At 44.9% G+C, this 19768-nt stretch overlaps 1 protein-coding gene across 1 annotated transcript in view; it reads left to right on the top strand.

Annotated features, from left to right (window-relative positions):
* Positions 1-19768, top strand: part of cacna1ab (calcium channel, voltage-dependent, P/Q type, alpha 1A subunit, b) — a gene marked incomplete at both ends in the record, with an annotated part of 167044 nt that overhangs the window by 136701 nt on the left and 10575 nt on the right. The window contains 6 exons of the mRNA XM_079220283.1: positions 5331-5436; positions 5898-6005; positions 9635-9738; positions 14014-14135; positions 15536-15671; positions 18334-18447. Of these exons, the coding sequence (XP_079076409.1) occupies positions 5331-5436; positions 5898-6005; positions 9635-9738; positions 14014-14135; positions 15536-15671; positions 18334-18447 (690 nt within the window). The remainder of the gene's footprint in view (positions 1-5330; positions 5437-5897; positions 6006-9634; positions 9739-14013; positions 14136-15535; positions 15672-18333; positions 18448-19768) is intronic.

The following is a 19768-nucleotide window of genomic DNA, read 5'->3' as shown; positions in this document are numbered from 1 at the left end:
TCCCCCCCTCTTCCTTTCCTTTGTCGCTTTCTTTATCCCCTTCTTATTTATTGTCTCCTCCAAACTCTCCTCTGTGCGTCCGCGTCCTCGTCCTCCCTCTTCCTCCCTCTCGTCATTTTGCCTCTTTTACGTTTCCACGTCGTCCGTCTCTGTTTGTCCTGTCTGTGGTGTGTGTGTGGCTGTTGGAACGTGTGTGTGTGTGTGTGTGTGTGTGTGTGTGTGTGTGTGTGTGTGTGTGTTCGTGGCCACCCCCAGCGGCCGGATCAGTTACACAGACATGTATCAGATGCTAAGACACATGTGTCCGCCGCTAGGCCTCGGGAAGAGGTGTCCCGCCCGGGTCGCCTATAAGGTAGCCCCGCCCCCCTCACCTCACCTCTCCGCCCCCCTACAACCACCACCCTCCTCCCCCTCCTTCCCTCCCCCTCCTCCTTTCATCCTCCCTCCTTCCCCCGACCTTACCTCCTTTCCCCCTCCCATCTCCGCCCTTACACCTCCCCATCGCCGATGAGGAGAACCTCTCCTCTCTCATCTGCTGAAACCTCCCCTCCTCTCCTCCTCCTCTCCTCCACCTCCCCTCCCTCCCTCCCTCCTCCCAGCGGTGTCCTCCTCATTGTCTGTCAGTGGTGGTTGTGGTGGTGGTGAGCGCTGTCCTCTCCTCTCTCTCTCTCTCCGACCGCGGGGATGGAGTGATGGGCTTTTGTTCGTGCAGTGAAGTGAAGTGATAGTGGAGTGGTAGTCGATCCTCTTTTTCTTTTATTCCCCCCTTCCTCCCTCACGTCCTCCCCCCCGCTCCCGTCAGGCCGCAGGAGTAAGGGAACGGAGGAGGCTTTGCCAGTCCTTCTGCAACCGGCACGGACGCACGCACCAACATCCGGGCGTAGATATCCATCACAGATCTGACAAAGAGTTCACAGAACAAAATTAAGAAGCTTTAAAAAAATCTTTAAAAAAAAAAGTAAGCAAACTACCTTTGATAGTGTTTGAATTGATGCCTGCACATTTTACCACGCTGCTTTTTGCAGGATACGTGAATGAAATACGAAATAGGCTTGTACCTGCTAGTGAGCAAAACATGCAAAAAAAATGCACACAAAAAAACATAAATAAATGGTGTAGTATGTGTCATAGCGTTTTATTCGTTTAAAAAAGGGACATCCTGTGAATGATGCCGAAGGCCCCCGAGGACACGAACCGTTTGAGGTCATATTCTCTGTGAGCATTACGCAATCACGGACACATCGTTATGGATTCACGATCAGAAACGTGAATCATTTGCTTACGTGCAGATCTCTTCATGCCGAGGCCCGTCCAAAACAAAACGACAGCTCAAGTGCAACTATTTGCCGACGATGCGGCTACAGAAGGACCGGCAAGGGCGCCTGTCTTCAGTTCTCCGCGTCTCTTATTCCTGTGGATGGCGCTGTAGTGCACACATGAACCATATTACTGTGCACAAATAAATAATATTAATAATAATCATGATAAAGTGGGTAGGAAAAGGTCTGGCCCTTCTAGTTTCTTGTCTTTTTGCCCCCCGAGATGTTTTTTCTTCTTCTTCTTCTTCTTGACACCAAAGGAAGCGTCTCTCTGTGTCTCAGACCAGCAGGTAGAGATCCAGGTCGAGCATTTCAGCATCCGCTGCCTCGTTGTCTTCGTTGTCCAACTTTTCTCTCTCTCAAACAGAGAGCACCTCTCTGTCTCTGCTCTCTCTTATTCTCTCTCTCTCTTTCTCTCTGTCTCTCTCTTATTGACATCCAGATTTGCCTAAAAGAATATTGTGAGGGCCACGGTTGTTTTTCCCCATCGTTGCTTGTGGTGCCGACGTAGCACTGAAAAGTGGCATCTTCCACCCGTCACCAACCAATAGAAAAACAACCTATTTTTAGGCCCTTTCCTCGAGAATGTCATCCCCAAACTAAAAAGGGTGTTTCTCTGCAACCACTAAGGCTATTTGAATAATGTTGGTGATATAATAAAAGGTACATGTTGTTCAGTTTGTAAATATCAGTCTATATGTTACTGGTTAAGAGTAAATGAAGATGACACACAGAAAAAAATAAAAAGGTTTCAGGTGCACCACTTACAGGATGATTATTTCTTTGAAATGATGCAGCTATAAGGTCGAAATCTAACTCAAATCATAGCTCAATATGTGGACATTCTCTAACCCAAATCATAACACAATATGTGAACATTCTCTAACCCAAATCATAAGACAATATGTGAACATTCTCTAACCCAAATCATTACACAATATGTGAACATTCTCTCTGCAAAGAGAGAATGTTCACAGAGTGAATGTTCACATATTGTACTATGATTTGGGTTGACTTTGATAAAGTGAAGCAGAACAAAGTTAGAGAGGGTTTAGTACAGAGAACATTTAGGCGAGGTCTCCAAAATGTGCATTGGGGCACATTTGTGACATTTAAATTTTTGCATGTACCAAACCATATATTTCACTTGTATATTACTTATGGTAATATACAAGTAAAATGTCAATACATCCAAATACAGCAGTTTTTAGTTTTTTTCATAAAACAAGTTATGATTTACAGTTTTATAGCACAATCGCTCAGTCTGCCCTATACTATGTATCAAAGAAAAAGTATTGATGTTCGGTATCCAGTAACCCTGTTGTAACCCTAATTAGGGGACCCTTTTATATTTGGTCGCCATGTACAACCTCTAAACACAACTCAAACAATACATAGGAATAGGGTTAGGGTTGAATCTGGGTGTCAGTTCCTCTTTTCCTGCTGTTCTCCTCTTCATCTTTTACTCATTTTTTGTTGTTCTCTCTCCTTTTTTTCCTCTACCTCTCAGTTTCCTCTCTTTCCCGTCGAATCTTCTGTCCCTCTGCCTCCACCTGTCCGTCAGCAACCAGCATCTTCATGTCCTCATCCCTCCGTCCACCCAGGCCAGCTCTGTCTCCACCTTTTCCTCTCCTCTCTGTTCTTTTTTATTTATTTATTTCTACTCTCTCTCCAGAATTTCCACCTGTATTGGCAACGGTCACCATCACATCCTTCAGCCATCAAAGCCTTCTAGTATTCATTGATATAAGTCCATTAAAGGGCATGTTTGACCTCCTGGTTTCTTCTTGTTAGAACAGAGAGGAAGGTCAGACTTCACCACTCTTGAAGCTCAGAGGCAAAGTTCTGGATCCTTCAGTGGACACGAAGCGCTCTCTATATCTGTGTGTCGCTACTGACCTCTTCTTAGTGAACTTCTGTCAGTGTTGTTTAGTCCTCGTCTTTATCTCTTGTCTTGTTCTTGTAACTCTCAGCCTCTCCTCTCTTGCCTTTCTATCTGCACACACACACACACGCACACTCACACACACACTTCTCTATCTCTCTGTTATTCCCAATTGACCCACTTTCTCTTTAATTCCTCTGTTACTCTTTCAGTGTTTTCACGATCTTCCTCTCCCTCCTCATTCTCGCCCTTCCCTTTTTATCTGTAACTACATCTCATGACCGAGCTCAGAGCCGCCTGTAGTTTAACTCGACTAACCGCTCACCATGTGACCCCTTTGATAGACCCCGCCCCTTTACCCATACAGCACTACTACGATAAAGTCTGGTTGGTCCAAAACCAAAAAAAAACAGAAAGAACGTCAATCATCTCTTTTTGATCTTCTCTATTATCATTTTTTTCTTCCAGGGAATACCACAACTCTAATCCTCTCTAACTTTGACAACCCCCCTTAAGACACTGCACCCGTTTAGCATTGAGAGAGATCTTGACTTGATATGAAATACTACCATCGCTATCCAATTTGACTTTGATTATTAAGGGAACCACGAATGTACAAAATGTAGAAAGAGAAAAAAACTATTAGAAAATGAATCTGTAAATCAGTAGGATCAATCCGAGCCGGATTGAGGATACTCTCTTTGTGCGGATGCACGGCTACTTGTCCTGTGGAAGTGGGTTTCGAGGGGAAGTCCGGGTGGGCGGGTTGAGGGCTGGGTATAGCCGGGGAAGAGTTTGGGGCTTAGACAATGGGAGTGAAGTAAAGGCATGTCGCATGCTCTGTGTGTCCGGGGGTTTTGTGGGGATTTTTCTTTCCGGGAGGGCGTTGTGTCGCATGCCGTCGTCGCTCTCTCTGTCGCATGGCTACTCGGGCGACGTTGAGCCCGCCTGCTTGCACGCCGAGCGCTGTGGATGTTGGCCGATGCCCACCAGCCTGCCCCGCAAACACTCGGCTTTTGGGGCATGCCCGACACTCGCACACACTCAGGAACACACGAGCATGCACACACACACAACCCCACCAATCGCCATCGTACTGCCGTGCATGCCCAAATCGTGAGTGCCCAACGCTCATGTTTCGGAGGTAAACCCAATGGACGCCGACTGGTCGGGATAGGAACGGCAAGCGGCCCCGGTTGGGCCCGGCTTATTTAGTTCTATCCGCGGGTTTCTCCATTGGGTTTACCTGGTACAGTGTGGACTTGTGAAAGACAGGGAACCTCCTTACAGGTAGGGGGAGCTCTATAGCAGATGCCTCAGTTAAATAAAACTACAGCAGTCTCCTGAAAAATAGCAGAATTACACCAGTGATACTGTTATTGTTCTCCAGTCGACCTATTTTGTCTTCAAAGGACTGCAATTAAGTGCCCTTAATTGCAGTCTGTGAAAATAGTTGTGTGTAAGTGGGCAGGGAGGGGGTGTAGGGGTTTAGGGTTGGGGGCGGGGTATGTGGGTTTGGTGTATGTGTACTGTCTAATATTGATATCTACATGTGTGTAACAACAGAGATGTGTGAATGCGCCAATGCATTCACACATTTAGGGAACATGGGCACAGGTTGGGTCGGAGGCCATTCCGGCTCCGATTGTTCTTCCTTGTGGTTCTCGGCTCTCCCGGTTGCTTAGCAGCAGACGGCCTCTCGTTGGATAGCCGTGCTGTTTTCGTAGAGTATCACTGGAAACACAGGAGACGCAAGTTTCTTTTCCTCAAGCAAATGCACGCACAAATGAAAATGTACCCCCCAAAAAAGTGTGCAGCAGACTCAACAGTCACTTAACGTAGGACGACGGATCTAGCAGAGGACGTTTAGAACTCAAGAGCCTCAAAGGGAAGTTTACTGACTTGACTCCTTAATAGTCACCCTTTATTTTGCCTCTAATCTGTCTCAGTGAACATTTAAATAAAAAACCAGTCCACCTCTAATTGGCCGCTGTCTATGGAGCTCTCTCAACCCCCGCCCCCCAAACCCCTTCAGCCCTTTCCCCCGTCCCCGAGGTTCAGGCACAGCACACTTTAGCGAGGACACGCCCCTTTCTCATCCTCTCATCCCGACTGGCTCTCCACAGAGGCTGCTGCGCATGGATCTGCCGGTCGCGGACGACAACTCGGTGCATTTTAACTCCACCCTCATGGCTCTGATCCGGACGGCACTGGACATAAAGATCGCCAAGGGTACGGCCCTTTAAGTTCTATCATCCCTTTACTCTCCATGTTGTATTCCTGGGTAATTCATGGGTATGACGTCATCACCTCTCAATTTCTTTCTCTCTCGCTCCACAACAAGAACGATCTAGATTATTGTATCAATTATTTAACAAAACTCTAACAAACAACCTTTTTGTTTTGGGTGAATGTGTGCACGCATGAATGGATAAATACAATTTATTTTTGGGGGATTTTGTGCCGTTGTGCCTTCCTTTTTTGGTCTGTATACCTTCTTTGCCCTGTGTTTATGTGTGGGGGGTGTTTGCATATGTATGGATGTATGCATGTGTGCTGTCTGTGTGTGTGTGTGTGTGTGTGTGTGTGTGTGTGTGTGTGTGTGTGTGTGTGTGTGTGTGTGTGTGTGTGTGTGTGTGTGTGTGTGTGTGTGTGTGTGTGTGTGGGCACTCTGGTTTGGCGTCGCCTCCCAGGCGGTGCAGACAAGCACCAGATGGACGCGGAGCTGAGGAAGGAGATGATGGCTATTTGGCCCAACTTGTCACAGAAGACTCTGGACCTGCTGGTCACGCCGCACAAGGGTGAGTTGCAGACAAAAGTGGCGCATAGTGGTTGTCTATGTGTCTCCAATCACCAACTCACCAAGAGGACAGCTTCTACCAGCACAGTGTCACTCACTGCTTCGCATCCCCTGATCAGGGCCACGACAGCATAAACACACGTACTGAACAGATGCATATAAATACATCTCTACACCCGCGGAGATTCCGTGTATCCAAACGTGTCCGATGCCGTGGTCCACAGGAGGTACCTCTAGGGCGGATTGCCATGACATTGTGTATCCCCATGTGGTTCCTCCTTTACGTCCCAATGCATGGAGATGGACGGTTGTGATTTGACGGTCCAAATCCATGACGTGTAAGGGACTTTCAAACCCCTCGACATTCGGTATGCGGAGCTCTTTGAACTAGTTTGTGCTGGTAAAAAGTTATTTTTGTTTGGTTGGTAGGGTTATTAATTTCCTCACTTAGCCTTGAGGTTATACCAGCTACTAACAGGCCACAACATATCTGAATGCTTTAGTGCAGCGGTCCTAACCACCGGTACTGGTCCGTAGGTCCTTTCGTTTTTTTATTGATTATCAAGATCTGAAAGATGTTTTATATTTTTTTTAAATGGCCGGATATATCCGTCTGGGACTCTTGACACGTGTCGAGACGCTCGTCTCAGTCACGTAACACGTTACCCCTAAAATGAAGCCTACAAGCTAGCAAAAATTAGTACAGATGTCTTTGGAGAGCTTTTTTAGAAAGGGTAAAACGACCGATGAGGAGACAGAAGAAGAACTTGCAACTTCCAAGAAAAAGAAAGCTGCATTTAAAAGACAATATCAGGAATACGGGTTTCCCACTACAGGTGGTTCTCACTCGCCCGCTCTGCGTAATATGGCAGTAATCCAGCGTAATTTTGTTTGTGCTTAGTTTACCGGTAGTGTCATTATATTTCGGCATATTTATCCTCCACACCTTGAAGGTTGGTATGTGAAAATATTGTCCGATATCAGACACGCAAAAAAAGGTTGTGGACCGACCGCTGCTCTAGTGAACCCGACTCGCTTCCCTCAGCGCTCGCCACACAGCTGGAACTTCGTCCTCTTCGTCCTCTTCGTCCTCTTCTTACTCTTTGTCCTCTTCTTACTCTTTGTCCTCTTCGTCCTCTTCGTCCTCTTCGTCCTTTTCTTACTCTTTGTCCTCTTCGTTCTCTTCGTCCTCTTCGTCCTCTCCGTTCTCTTCTCACTCTTTGTCCTCTTCATTCGTCCTCTTTGTCCTCTTCTTACTCTTCGTCCTCTCCGTTCTCTTCGTCCTCTTCGTCCTCTTTGTCCTCTTCTTACTCTTTGTCCTCTTCGTCCTCTTCGTCCTTTTCTTACTCTTTGTCCTCTTCGTTCTCTTCGCCCTCTTCGTCCTCTCCGTTCTCTTCTCACTCTTTGTCCTCTTCATCCTCTTCACCCTCTTTGTCCTCTCCGTCCTGTTCGTACTGTTCGTCCTCTTTGTCCTCTTCTTACTCTTCGTCCTCTCCGTTCTCTTCGTCCTCTTCGTCCTCTTTGTCCTCTTCTTACTCTTTGTCCTCTTGTCCTCTTTGTCCTCTTCGTCCTCTCAGTCCTGTTCGTCCTCTTTGTCCTCTTTGTCCTCTTCTTACTCTTCGTCCTCTTTCTTACTCTTTGTCCTCTTTGTCTTCTTTGTCCTCTTTCGTTCTCTTCGTCCTCTTTCTTACTCTTTGTCCTCTTTGTCCTCTTCGTCCTGCTAACCGTGCACTGAGCTTGATCTCGGTTTACGTTCATTTAGGCTTTTAAAAGAGACGGACACACACAAGAATGCACAGACACGTAGATCACATCAGAGTGCACACATTCGCGCACACGTCGCGCACAAAGGCGTGCACACAGTCAGTTACACAGTGGTGCACACAGTCAGTTACACAGACGTGCACACAGTCAGTTACACAGGCGTGCAAACAGTCAGTTACACAGGCGTGCAAACAGTCAGTTACACAGGCGTGCAAACAGTCAGTTACACAGGCGTGCAAACAGTCAGTTACACAGGCGTGCACACAGTCAGTTACACAGGCGTGCACACAGTCAGTTACACAGTCGTGCACACAGTCAGTTACACAGGCGCACACACCTTCACTGATCTCTCCGCCCATTCAGAAAGTCCTGGTATCAGGGGGTGCCTACTATAGAAGATCCTCTATAGAAGTCTTTTCACTACAGGAAGAAATAGACCACAGATAAACTAGTCCAACAGATCTTAGGCTAATAGGTTTATTCAAAAATTATTGTGATGAATGATGCATGTTTTAGCGAAAGCATCAAGTTGTTTGGCTAAATGCATGGCGGTTATTGAGGTGTATTGCACACATAAGTATGAGATATGTGTGGTCAGATCTTATCACACGTTCTTTATACGTTTTTTTTAATGCTGTACGACTTGTAGCCATGCCACTTTGAAACGGACGCCGCTCATTCAGTTACCTTCCACGGTTCGGTTATTTGACAACCAAAACAAAGCTCAATATTTTTCTGATTTTTAAATGTCTGCGTGTTTTTCATCCAAACTCCGGGGATGTCCGGAGTTTTTAGAAAAACATTGAGCTCCTGTTTTTCCAGGGATCATTTGACTGAGGCTTGTCCAGGTGTTTCCTAGTGAGGTGGCTACCGGGTCCTCAGCCTTAACACTGAGATTAATACACAAACGCAAGGTTTGATACGATGAGGTGATAGTGAAATTAAATGAGAATGCTAAATGGTATGATATAGGAAACGCATCTGCCTGTGAAAAGACTATCGGCTTTGTTGTGGTTATAATTGTGCAGTGTTGTAATAACAGGTGTTGGTTGTACACCACAGAGCGAGCTCAGTTCTGTTTCACTTGAAGCTTCACAGGGGATGTTTCGACAGTGGTCGTCTTGAGGCAACTTTGCCTCAAGACGACATTTATTTTTAATTTTCTATTACGATGACCATTTCTTCAGCCTAAAAATTTGGCAATTTGACATATTTTCGTGCGAGTAAAACGTAAATCTGCCTTCTGCGCTCAGAAACACATCATCAGCAAAGAAACGGACCCTTTCTTCTATCTTGCCTTTATATGCACGTATAGCTGCACATAATATCATAATAAACTGGTCTGAAAACTTGTTTGCGACATTAACTTTATCGATGTTTCAAGCTGAGCATCATCATTACGTTTAAAGGAGTTCAAGCCCTGTGTTGGAAAGATTTATTAGCCAATGAGAATGAGTTGTTTTGTGAACCCAACGGGTGCACGCATGCATGAAAGTTAAGTATGTTTGCATGCATATTATAATGCATATTTAAAAGTCCACGTTTGTCCCTCTGTGAGTGGGGAAGAGGATGCTATTTAGTTATGTTTGCCCGTCCAACATAGTGGGTTTTTTTCTAGTATTGGTTCCCACTGACCAAATATTCTTTGATGACGAAAATATTTAAAACCTAACAAATCTTACTAAACTAAACATTTATTTATAAATGATTTTCATGAAACAGAACTGTCTCGCGCTGCTGCTGGCGTATGCCGCATGTTGTGATGTGAATTTCTCTGTTTCGCCTCCCCGCTCCCCCTTCCCCCCACGGCTCAGGGTCCCATCTCGCTCGGGTCTAATCTTGCAGGGTAACTTGTCATTTTCTCAGCAGCCACAGACTTGACGGTGGGCAAAATCTACGCCGCCATGATGATCATGGAGTACTACCGGCAGAGCAAGACGAAAAAGCTGCAGGCGCTGCGAGAGGAACAGGTAGACTCCCTCCCAGAGAAAACCCCCAGAACGCCCCCAAAAAAGACACCTTTTTTTTATCTTTTTTTACTCTTCCGCCTCCTCCCGGCCCTCTTTTTGTTTGATACCGTTTCGACTAGCCCGTGGACTGAATTCTGCCTTTCGTCTGCCAAATATGGATTTAAACGCATAAGAGACATTTCTTGTACATTTAAATCCAACACAAGCTCCGAACAAAGCCTCACTTCCTCAGGTTTTTCTTCTCATCACGTGTTTTCCCAAAACCCGACCGCCATCTCAGCCTGTGCTGTTCCCTTTATTGGCATGCTACTTTAAAAGAAAGAAAAACCTGCGTCCTTTTATTATTCTAGCACCTTGTGGCGCTCCTGGCCAGCCTTACTCCTTTTACCATGCTTGCAACCAGAGGGTTAGCGACCTTTTCAGCTTCTTTTTGTTGGTTATCTTTTCTCCATGGGGCTGCTAGCACATGGCGAGGAGGATTAGGGTTTTGCAAAGGTTTACCAATTTACAAATATGTTTGTTTTTTTGTTCTTGGTAATGATGATGATGATGGTGATGATGATGATAGCACATGGCCTTACCTTTTCGTTCCCCGTCAGTGCTCTTCCCCCTCTTGTCCATGAATGCCTTTTGAGATGCACTCGCTCTCCCGCTGTCTCTGTATTTCTGGGGATCCACACTGCGGTCGTGTGGGGAAACATCTCTCCACTCACTTCACCTCCTGTTCGCTCCAGCTGTGTTTTTCCAGCGCCTGATCCCAAATTTGACGCGATATATATATACGACTTAAGTCCGAAATTTTTGCTCGTGAAGGCCCTCTGTTTTAAACTGAGACGACGGGATTTCCATTTGGTCCGAACGAAGGAGCGCACCGGTGGATGGAGAGTATGTTAGTCTCTTTTTTTACAGTGCAAATACAGTGTGTGTTGGTATGTTCTGGAATGCAGCCATCCCATTGGACTGAATGGACCGGTCCACGCTCTCTCAGCATCAGCAGCACACGAGGGCTCTAACCGTCTGTGTGTCTGTCAGTGTGTCATCTCCACAGTAGCTTCATTGTCCTCGATCCTCTCGCCGTGGTCTTTGTTGTCATAATGGCTGTAGAAGAAGACTCCACCCCTCCCAAAAAAAAAATCACAACAGATTTATCTTGTTTTTTATCGCTTTTATCGTTTTGTGACGCTGGAGGGTCCCCGGACGGGTTTTCTTCAAATTTGGCACAACACATCCATCTGGACTCAAGGATGGTTTGATTGGTCCCCAAGATCTCACGAAATAGATTTTCAGTCATAACTCAAGAATGCATTATGCTAATTATGGGCGCTAATACGGGAAAATCGATTAAGCAGGTTTTTTTTATATTAAAGAAAAGCCAAAAGGTAAGTATGTAATGTGGCAAGCCATACCTTTGATTTAAAGAAGTGATGAAACAATAGCTAATGGTAACTAATGTACATATATATTTTATTATATAAAACATGTATGTTATAGTATGTTACGTTACTGTAAAGTGAGCATTATTCCAATAACAGTAAACATGGGGTTGATATGCCTCGGTAACATCTGCACACCTGCACATCTGGATGTGATTGAGCAGCTTCCTGTTTCGTGGCACAAAAGCAACATTTTGGCAGCAAAACACTGAAAGAAATGCAACCGACTTGATGTCCTTGCCAAAAAGATATTTATGGAGATCTTTCAGTTAAATAGGCTCCAGAAGAGGTGCAAATAGCAGGAAAACTGCTCGAAAGTCAGCCGAGCCCTGGCAAAAAAGTAAAGACATGAGCCTATTTTTGATAGAAAACTGGTCTCATGTCACATTGTAAAGGAACCAGTGGGGTGGATTTTTCTTGAACTCTTCATTTGTCGCTCTCGTCTCTCTCCTCCTCCTCCTCCTGCGTCTTCTTCGTGCCCAGTCGCGCCTCAATCGTCCTTTTTCAGTGTTTGTTTTGCTGTTTGTGTCTCCGGTATGTTGTCTGTCGTTCTCCTGTTGTCCCTCATTCCTGTCTTCCATGTCGTCCCCGTCCCTCTGATGCTCTCCCTTTATCTTTCCAGGATGAGATGGGACCTTGACTTGTCAAGCTCTCCCTCTATTTGGTCAATCCCACGTCGATTGTCACCAAGTTGCTCTAACCAAGACCCATTCTCTCCAGTCTGTGTGTTCATGAGTCTGTCTGTCTGCCTGTCTGTCTGCCGTGGTGGTGGTGGTGGTGGTGGATGGTGGGATGTTGAGTGGAGGTTCCCGTGACCAGTATGTAATCCGTTTGGGACCATTCATTGACACACATGCCGCTGCTGAAACATATATACGCCATCGAAGCCGGTGTCTGAGTCAGGTGTTTGGTGTCCATGTTCTATTTCGTCATAATCCATCTAAATATTATGTATTGTGAATGTTCTCAAGCCAGAGCCAAACCAGACTGTCAAGAGGCACACGTGAGCCATTTCCCTCTGTGGCACAGGAAACGACCGCTGGACAGGATTAGACACCAAAAAAAAGAAAGAAGCTTGTTTATGTTAAAAGTGGAGAAAATAGACGGCTTTCAGTTGACATGAAATACCCTCCAGCAGTCATATTGTAGGACGAAAACGCCTCAAACGCAAAGACAACAGTTTAATTTATATGTCATGCACTCATAACAGCCACCAGATTGTTTTTGTGTTTAGATAACGTTGGCTTTTTAGCTCGCGAACCCCAGTTTGCCATAATTTACATGTTGGGGGAAAGAGCATTGGATTAGCACACAAGCTTCTTTTATGCTTGTATGGATTTGGGACTTTAAATTAAACATGTCAGCTCCAGGCGTCAACCTTCGATTCAACCGAGTGAAGCCGAGTGGAAGTGTCTTAAAACCAGCATTCTATATACTAACCACCAGGGGGCGACTCCTCTGGTTGTTTAGAAGTCTATGCCTCATGTGTTAAAGCTGCATTATCTTTACTGACCATCAAGGGGCAACTCCTCTGGTTGTATAGAAGTATATGCTTCATGTGTTAAAGCTGCATTCTCTCTATTGACCACCAGGGGGTGACTCCTCTGGTTGTATAGAAGTCTATATAAATGACTCTACTTCTCTTGATGTATTCCCTCAGTAAACATTGTAAACATGAGTTTATGTCTCAATCTCTAGTTTCAAGTCTTCTTCAATACAGCATGATGTTTAGTAAATTATGGTCATTTAGACTCAAACAGACCATAAAGCAGGGGACGCTTTAGAGCACACTTCCTGACAGGAAGTTGGATCACAGATCTGCTAACAACCACAGTTTAATGTCACAAGAACCCACATTTAGAAATCAATCAATCTGACAACTTGCTTAATAACCTTTGGCCGACTTAGATATCCGATACCTTTGTTAGATTTAGATTCAGGAAGCGACTGCAAAGCCTCTATTACCTCCTTCCTGAGCCAAATAACCCGTGTTTCTAGACAGTCTGAGTCGTGTCTCTGAATATAGAATGTTCTGATTTACATTGAGGCCAGACGAGCTTCCTGTCCAGCCGATCATCCTGATGTGTCAGAGGAGGTTTGGACGTCTGTCTGTTTCTGAACCGGCCTCGATCCATCTGCATCTCTCATTTAGCATTCAGCCTGTATAGCTTCCAGGCTGTGGAGGGACATGACACCGGCTGTAGCAGTCATGAACCGCCGCCTTTAAGCCACTCCTGAGAGGACTCCATTACCCAGGATCCCCTGGGAGGAAAGCTGCCTGACCTCTGACCTGATGGAAGCAGAAGTTGTTGTTTTTTAATACAACTGGTTCAGGTTCAGATGTCCTCTTCCCACAAAATGGCATATTACTCAAAATGTCTTGGCAGACGAAGGATCACAGCGATTGTCAAACTATTACTTTTGAGTAAAATGTCTTTTTTGATGATGTGATGTTTCATGAGTTTTGTAATCTGGTCCAAGACCTGTGATTTTAGAGCAATCGTACCTCAAATGCCTACGGTAGAAGTTCCCCTCTGACACAGATCTGAGATCAGCTTCCGTCACTGAGCATCAAACCCAAACCCATATGAATAAAAAAAATGAACAAGTCAAATAATCTTTCCCTTGTCCCTTTTTAAAAATGCTTATTCAGTGTGGTTAGCAGATCCCAGATCAGTCGTCTGGCAGGGAGCTTTACCTTGGAATACCCACAGCCATGTGTTTGCCAATGGCGCCCCCGTGTGGGTGCATGCTGCGAGTGCATCCTGTGTTTGTGTCCTGTGTCTGCCCCCCTGAGTGTGCCTGATGCCAGCCTGCAGGCCATGTCGTGTATCTCACACAGAACCGAACGCCATTAATGTTTCAGCGCATGGAGCCGCCCTCCGAGGGAGGGGGCACGGACGGCCAGGGGGGTCAGGGTCTCAACGGCCTCCCCAGCACCCAGCCGGACAACCCCGACAGCCTGTGAGTGGAGCGGGCAGGGTGGGGCGGGGCGGGGACGGGGGGGTATATGTACTATCTATTTACCCTAGGTCAGAGTATTGGCTCAAAAACAGTGTCCTTTGGAAACCAACCTATTCTTAGGTCCTTTCCTCGAAAATGCCATCCCCAAACTAAAAAGGGTGTATCTCTGCAACCACTAGGGCTTTTTGGAATAATTAGTTATAATAAAAGGTACACAATATCAGTCCATATGTTACTGGTTGAGAGTAAATGAAGATGACACACAGAAAAAAATGAAAAGGTTTCAGGTCCGCCTATAAAAAAATCACTTTCAGTATGATTATGTCTTTGAAATGATGCAGCTGTAAGGTCCAACTCTAACCCAAATCATAGCTCAATATGTGAACATTCTCTAACCCAAATCATAACTCAATATGTGAACATTCTCTAACCCAAATCATAGCTCAATATGTGAACATTCTCTACCCCAAATCATAGCTCAATATGTGAACATTCTCTAACCCAAATCATAGCTCAATATGTGAACATTCTCTAACCCAAATCATAACTCAATATGTGAACATTCTCTAACCCAAATCATAGCTCAATATGTGAACATTCTCTAACCCAAATCATAGCTCAATATGTGAACATTCTCTAACCCAAATCATAACACAATATGTGAACATTCTCTAACCCAAATCATAACTCAATATGTGAACATTCTCTCTGCAAAGGTTAACTGTTAGAGAGGGTTTAGAACAGAGAACATTATGTACTGTACTTTACTTGCGTCACGGACGCAATCATAAGTCAACTCGCATAGTAACTTAAGTTACACATTTAAAAATAACAGTTATTTTAGCCAAAACCATGAACTTAGACGAACTTTAACCAACATGTCTCACATGTCCTTAAATGTGACATTTAGAAGCTCTGATTCAGGAAGTGCTTGTGTGGGTCGCATTAGAGGGAACAAACTCCACGAACAAACTCCATATGTGGACCTGTGGTTAATGAGCTATTGTTCTAGAGGCATATACATAGTATTCAGAAATATGCTTCATATTTTTCCAACACCAGAATTTTTTTGGCGTAACAAAATGAATACGCTGAGAGATTTAACAATACTCAAGAAACTACTTAATTGGTGACATTGTGTGAATCCTCGTCAATGGGGCTTTTCTTTAGTTCCCTGGTTTGTAATCCCCGTGATTTGTGTGTGTGTGTGTGTGTGTGTGTGTGTGTGTGTGTGTGTGTGTGTGTGTGTGTGTGTCTGTGTGTGTGTGTGTGTGTGTGTGTGTGTGTGTGTGTGTGCACGTGTGTGTGTGTGTGTCTGTGTGTGTGTGTGTGTGTGTACGTGTGTGTGTGCGTGTGTGTGTGTGTGTGTGTGTGTGTGTGTGTGTGTGTGTGTGCGTCAGACCTCCCGAGGGTGGCATGACTGAGAGCCAGTCGTGGGTGACGGCCAAAGCCCAGGAAATGTTCCAGAAGTCGGGTAACTGGAGCCCTGACCGACCGTACCCCGACGACCTCCACGACAACCGTCACAACCCGCAGGTATGACGAGCACAGCCAAAAACCACGGCAGCGCACAGCAACAGGTCGAGCCGAGCTGTTCGCTGCTCGCACGGACAGTTTGCCTCCAACCACGATCAATAATCAATACGATTTCATGCTCAAGTAGGAAACGTTCCTCAATGCTGAAAACCCTTTAAAGAGCTGACACGGTTATATTTATGTGTTAGTAAATATTGAACAATCTGAAACTAAAGGTGCTAAACCCAATCCTGTTTTTTTTTTGTTTGTTTTTTTTACATATATTCTAATAATGTCATATATATAGAATATTATATATTACATTCTAATTGTTCTAGTATTTCCTAAGGTTCCTAAGGTCAGTTCAATTTATAAACGTAATTTTCGGCAGTTTCCCCCATCCTTAGTTTAAAGCTGAAATACAAATAAACCTGTAGATCTTTGAATTCCGCAAATGCAAAAGCACAGCCTTTCGACAGAAACTTTAAACTTGCAATGTGTAAAATCTGTTCACACGGGTCGCTTCCCTCCTCCGCTACCGGGCCCACACGACTCAAATGTACAGCCAGTCCACCACTACTCCCTAACAGCAGGAGGTGAAGACCACGTTCGCCGGGAGGAGAGCGGTCGCAGCTCTGGAAGACGGATCAGACCCCTCCAGAATTTGGGTTTTGCACCGGCTGAATGTGACTCGCTACCCAGGTCCGTCTCCCGGAGCCGTTTGTCCAAACCCTCCTCCCTGCGAAGTGGAATCCCTAAAAAAAAAAAACATATTTCTTTGCCTCCTCAGGTAAGTGTTTTATATCAGATGATCTTATCTAACCCTGGATGGATCAAAGACGATCAATCAGAATCCATTGGGGCATAAAGCGTTTCTAATTGGAGTCTTTCAAGATAAAAGACCTGTTGTGGAGAAGATAGAGAACTAAATCTACTCTGTCGAGTCCTGGACGTTGCTGCCGTTCCTCCAGCGTATGAGACCGCATTGTGTCTCTCCGTCCTTTTGAGCTCTTCTCTTCTTCCTCTTTCTTCACCTTCCTGCCCGAAGTCCACACCTCCCTTATTCTCTTCCTGTTCTTTTCCCTTTTTTCACTCTTCAAACTCCTCTTTAAGTCGTCGGCTCTGAGTTGGATGATGTGTTTTGCGATGTACACTTTCTCTTCAACCCCATGACTAACGTACAAAGATGTGTATGGATTTTGGAAATGTGCTACGTTAGCTCTTTGAAAATAAAAAGGCTAACTTTAGCTCTGTGATGGAAGTTTCATGCCAGGAAGGTCCAAGTTTCCCCCAAAAGAAGCTTTTCCCCATTATGCAATAACCCTCAAGCTGATAATAGAAAGTATGAGGCTATGTTTGAAGTTCATAAACTGACTTAATCTCATCAATAGTGTCCTGCTGCAGAGCTCCAGGGTCTGGCACCTCTAGCACAGGGACCCACCCTCGTTATCTCGACCTCATGGTGGAGAATCAAGCGCTATTACGTTATTACGTCTGTTAATCACGTGTTTATTGCACTTCCTCCCAAAAAAATAGCGTTAACGTGCATTATATTGTATTGTTTTATTGCACCTATCGACACATTGTGTCACGTTCATGCCACTAAGGTAAACAATGCAACCTTAATATTTTTGATTTAACTAACTTATTAGGTGAAGTTAAGCAGCAAATAACTTTCACTAACTGGAGGAGTTTGCTCCAGTTAGCTAACGTTGACTGTCTGATCTTACGCCATTAGCGAGCTAGCATTATTGTTGGAAGAAAACGCAAAAAGCAAGCTAACGTTAGCAAACACATCAAGCTAGTAAAAGTGCTGCTTTACGATGAGAACTTTTATAAGTCACAGGTATATTAAAATGTTATCGTTTAAGGTCGTGACAACTCGTGAAGACACAATTTCAGATGTCACTTCCCTCTTTAAGCTCTAAGGCGGGAAAACATCCGGAAGAGGAGGCGGTTCCTGAGCCTGGAGCTCCGCAGCTCAACCCACCTCCATCTGATCAATACGCGCCGCTAAATGTGTACATTTCAAAACAACAGTTCATTAGAGTCAGTTGCATAGACAAAGACAGTATCTTAACTGAAAACAAAGCTGTGCTTACGCCGTTAGCGAGCTAGCATTATTGTTTGGAACAACAACAACGGAAGAAGAAAAAAAACACAAAAAGCCAGCTAACGTTAGCAAACTCATCAAGCTAGTAAAAGTGCAGCTTAACGATGAGAACTTTTATAAGTCACAGCTATATTAAAATGTTATCGTTCAAGGTCGTGACATTACTATAATAACTCGTGAAGACACAATCTCAGATGTCACTTCCCTCTTTAAGCTTTAAGGCGGGAAAACATCCGGGAGGAGGCGGTTCCTGAGCCTGGAGCGCCGCAGCTCAACCCGCCTCCATCTGATCGATACCCGCCGCTGAATGTGTACATTTTAAAACAACAGTTCAATAAAGCAAGTTGCATAGACAAAGACAGAATCTTAACTGAAAACACAAAAGCGAAGGAACAGAGCAAACTTTCCTGATACATCATTGAATTTGTTTCATGTTCCTTGCTTTGTTAGCGCCTTCCCACACACACACACACACACACACACACACACACACACACACACACACACACACACACACACCCTCCCTCAGCAGACAGTGGTCACGCCCCCTCCTCTCGTTGTGTTTTACAGACGGTAGAGATGAGGGAGATGGGGCGGGACGGGTACTCCGACACTGAGCCCTATCACCCAATGGATGGGCATGGGCGGACCCTCTCCATGCCCCGCCTCTCGGCAGACAACCAAGTGAGCACCTTCATCCCACCATCACCATCATCCTCCCTCACTATGCCGGTTAGCAGTGGGGACAGTTGAAGTGAATACAAATTTTTAAAAATAGTCTCTCTTTGCATCCTAAACAGAGAAGAGAACTGAGTTTCTAATGGACCGATCCCTTCTTCTGAAAATACCAAACAAATATATGCAGATGTGTTGAAAAAGACACATCTATTGATTTGTTTTGGCATTTTTTTCAGGCATATTTTCTTTATTTTGGATTCATTTTTTCTTTATATTTATTCAGAAGATATAAAGTGCTTTTGTTCAGTTCTTATCATTTCCTTATTATGGGAAACACGGTTCACTTCCTACACAATGTTTTTGACAGGATGCAAAGAAGCAGTGAGACGTAATTTCACTCTCCTCCACTCTAACCTGCACTCATCCGGTGGTCAGAAGGCCGGATGAGTGCTCTAGATATGTATAGCAATGCATATCTAGAAGACCTATACCTCATCCTGTTCCCTAATTCATCTCCATTAAATCCTTGGTGTGTCTGTCCTGTGCAAACTGTGGCCAGAGTTAGCATCTCTCTTCAGATATGGAAATAACAACAACAAAAAACATTCAGTGTGAAAAAGAATACAACACCAAAGGTACATGAACTGTAGCGTAAAAGTCGGGTTATAAGCCGCTACTACCTTCGGTGGTTGTCCCCGCTAGCTCCCGTTGTAGCCAGCTAGCGCTGATGCTAGCTCCCCGTTAGCTGCTGCTACTACCCGCGTCCTCGCGGGCGTCGAGCTGGGGCTGGTCCTGCTATCTTCAGTGGTTGTCGGGGAGCTAGCTGGGAGATAGCAGCAGAAGAAGTCGTAGAAGTTACACGTTTAATTTAAGATGTAAATGTTCTTCAAGTTGAAGGCTAACTTCTGTTTTCCCTCGACGGTTTCTTCAGTTTCTCCAGTAATCTGGGAGAATGTAACTCCTCACCACCTGTTTACGTCCACTAAAAGCTGGTTTTGCTTCTGACAGGCTGAGATAAGTAGTGATAGGAGTTTAGCAAAATCATTTTTATTTACCTTCTTTCTTTACCCAGGCAGTTTTTTTATTTAATTTTTTTATTATCTCACGAGTTGGTCCCATTGTTCTTTCAGATCTCAGATTCCCAGATTGATAAACGCCCAACCCTGTTTGTGCTTGACCATTTGGCTTTGCCAGTCACACACACACACACACACACACAAACACACACACACACACACACACACACACACACAGCTCAGTACAGCGTGAGACTTGCATCTCACACACAAACACACTAAATGTATATTTCCCATGTAGGACTTCACCA

Source organism: Taurulus bubalis (assembly GCF_910589615.1).
Source record: "Taurulus bubalis genome assembly, chromosome: 6".
In the NCBI taxonomy this organism is placed as follows: domain Eukaryota; kingdom Metazoa; phylum Chordata; class Actinopteri; order Perciformes; family Cottidae; genus Taurulus; species Taurulus bubalis.
The sequence above is the reverse complement of the archived record's forward strand: the minus strand, read 5'-3'. Positions and strand labels throughout refer to the sequence as shown.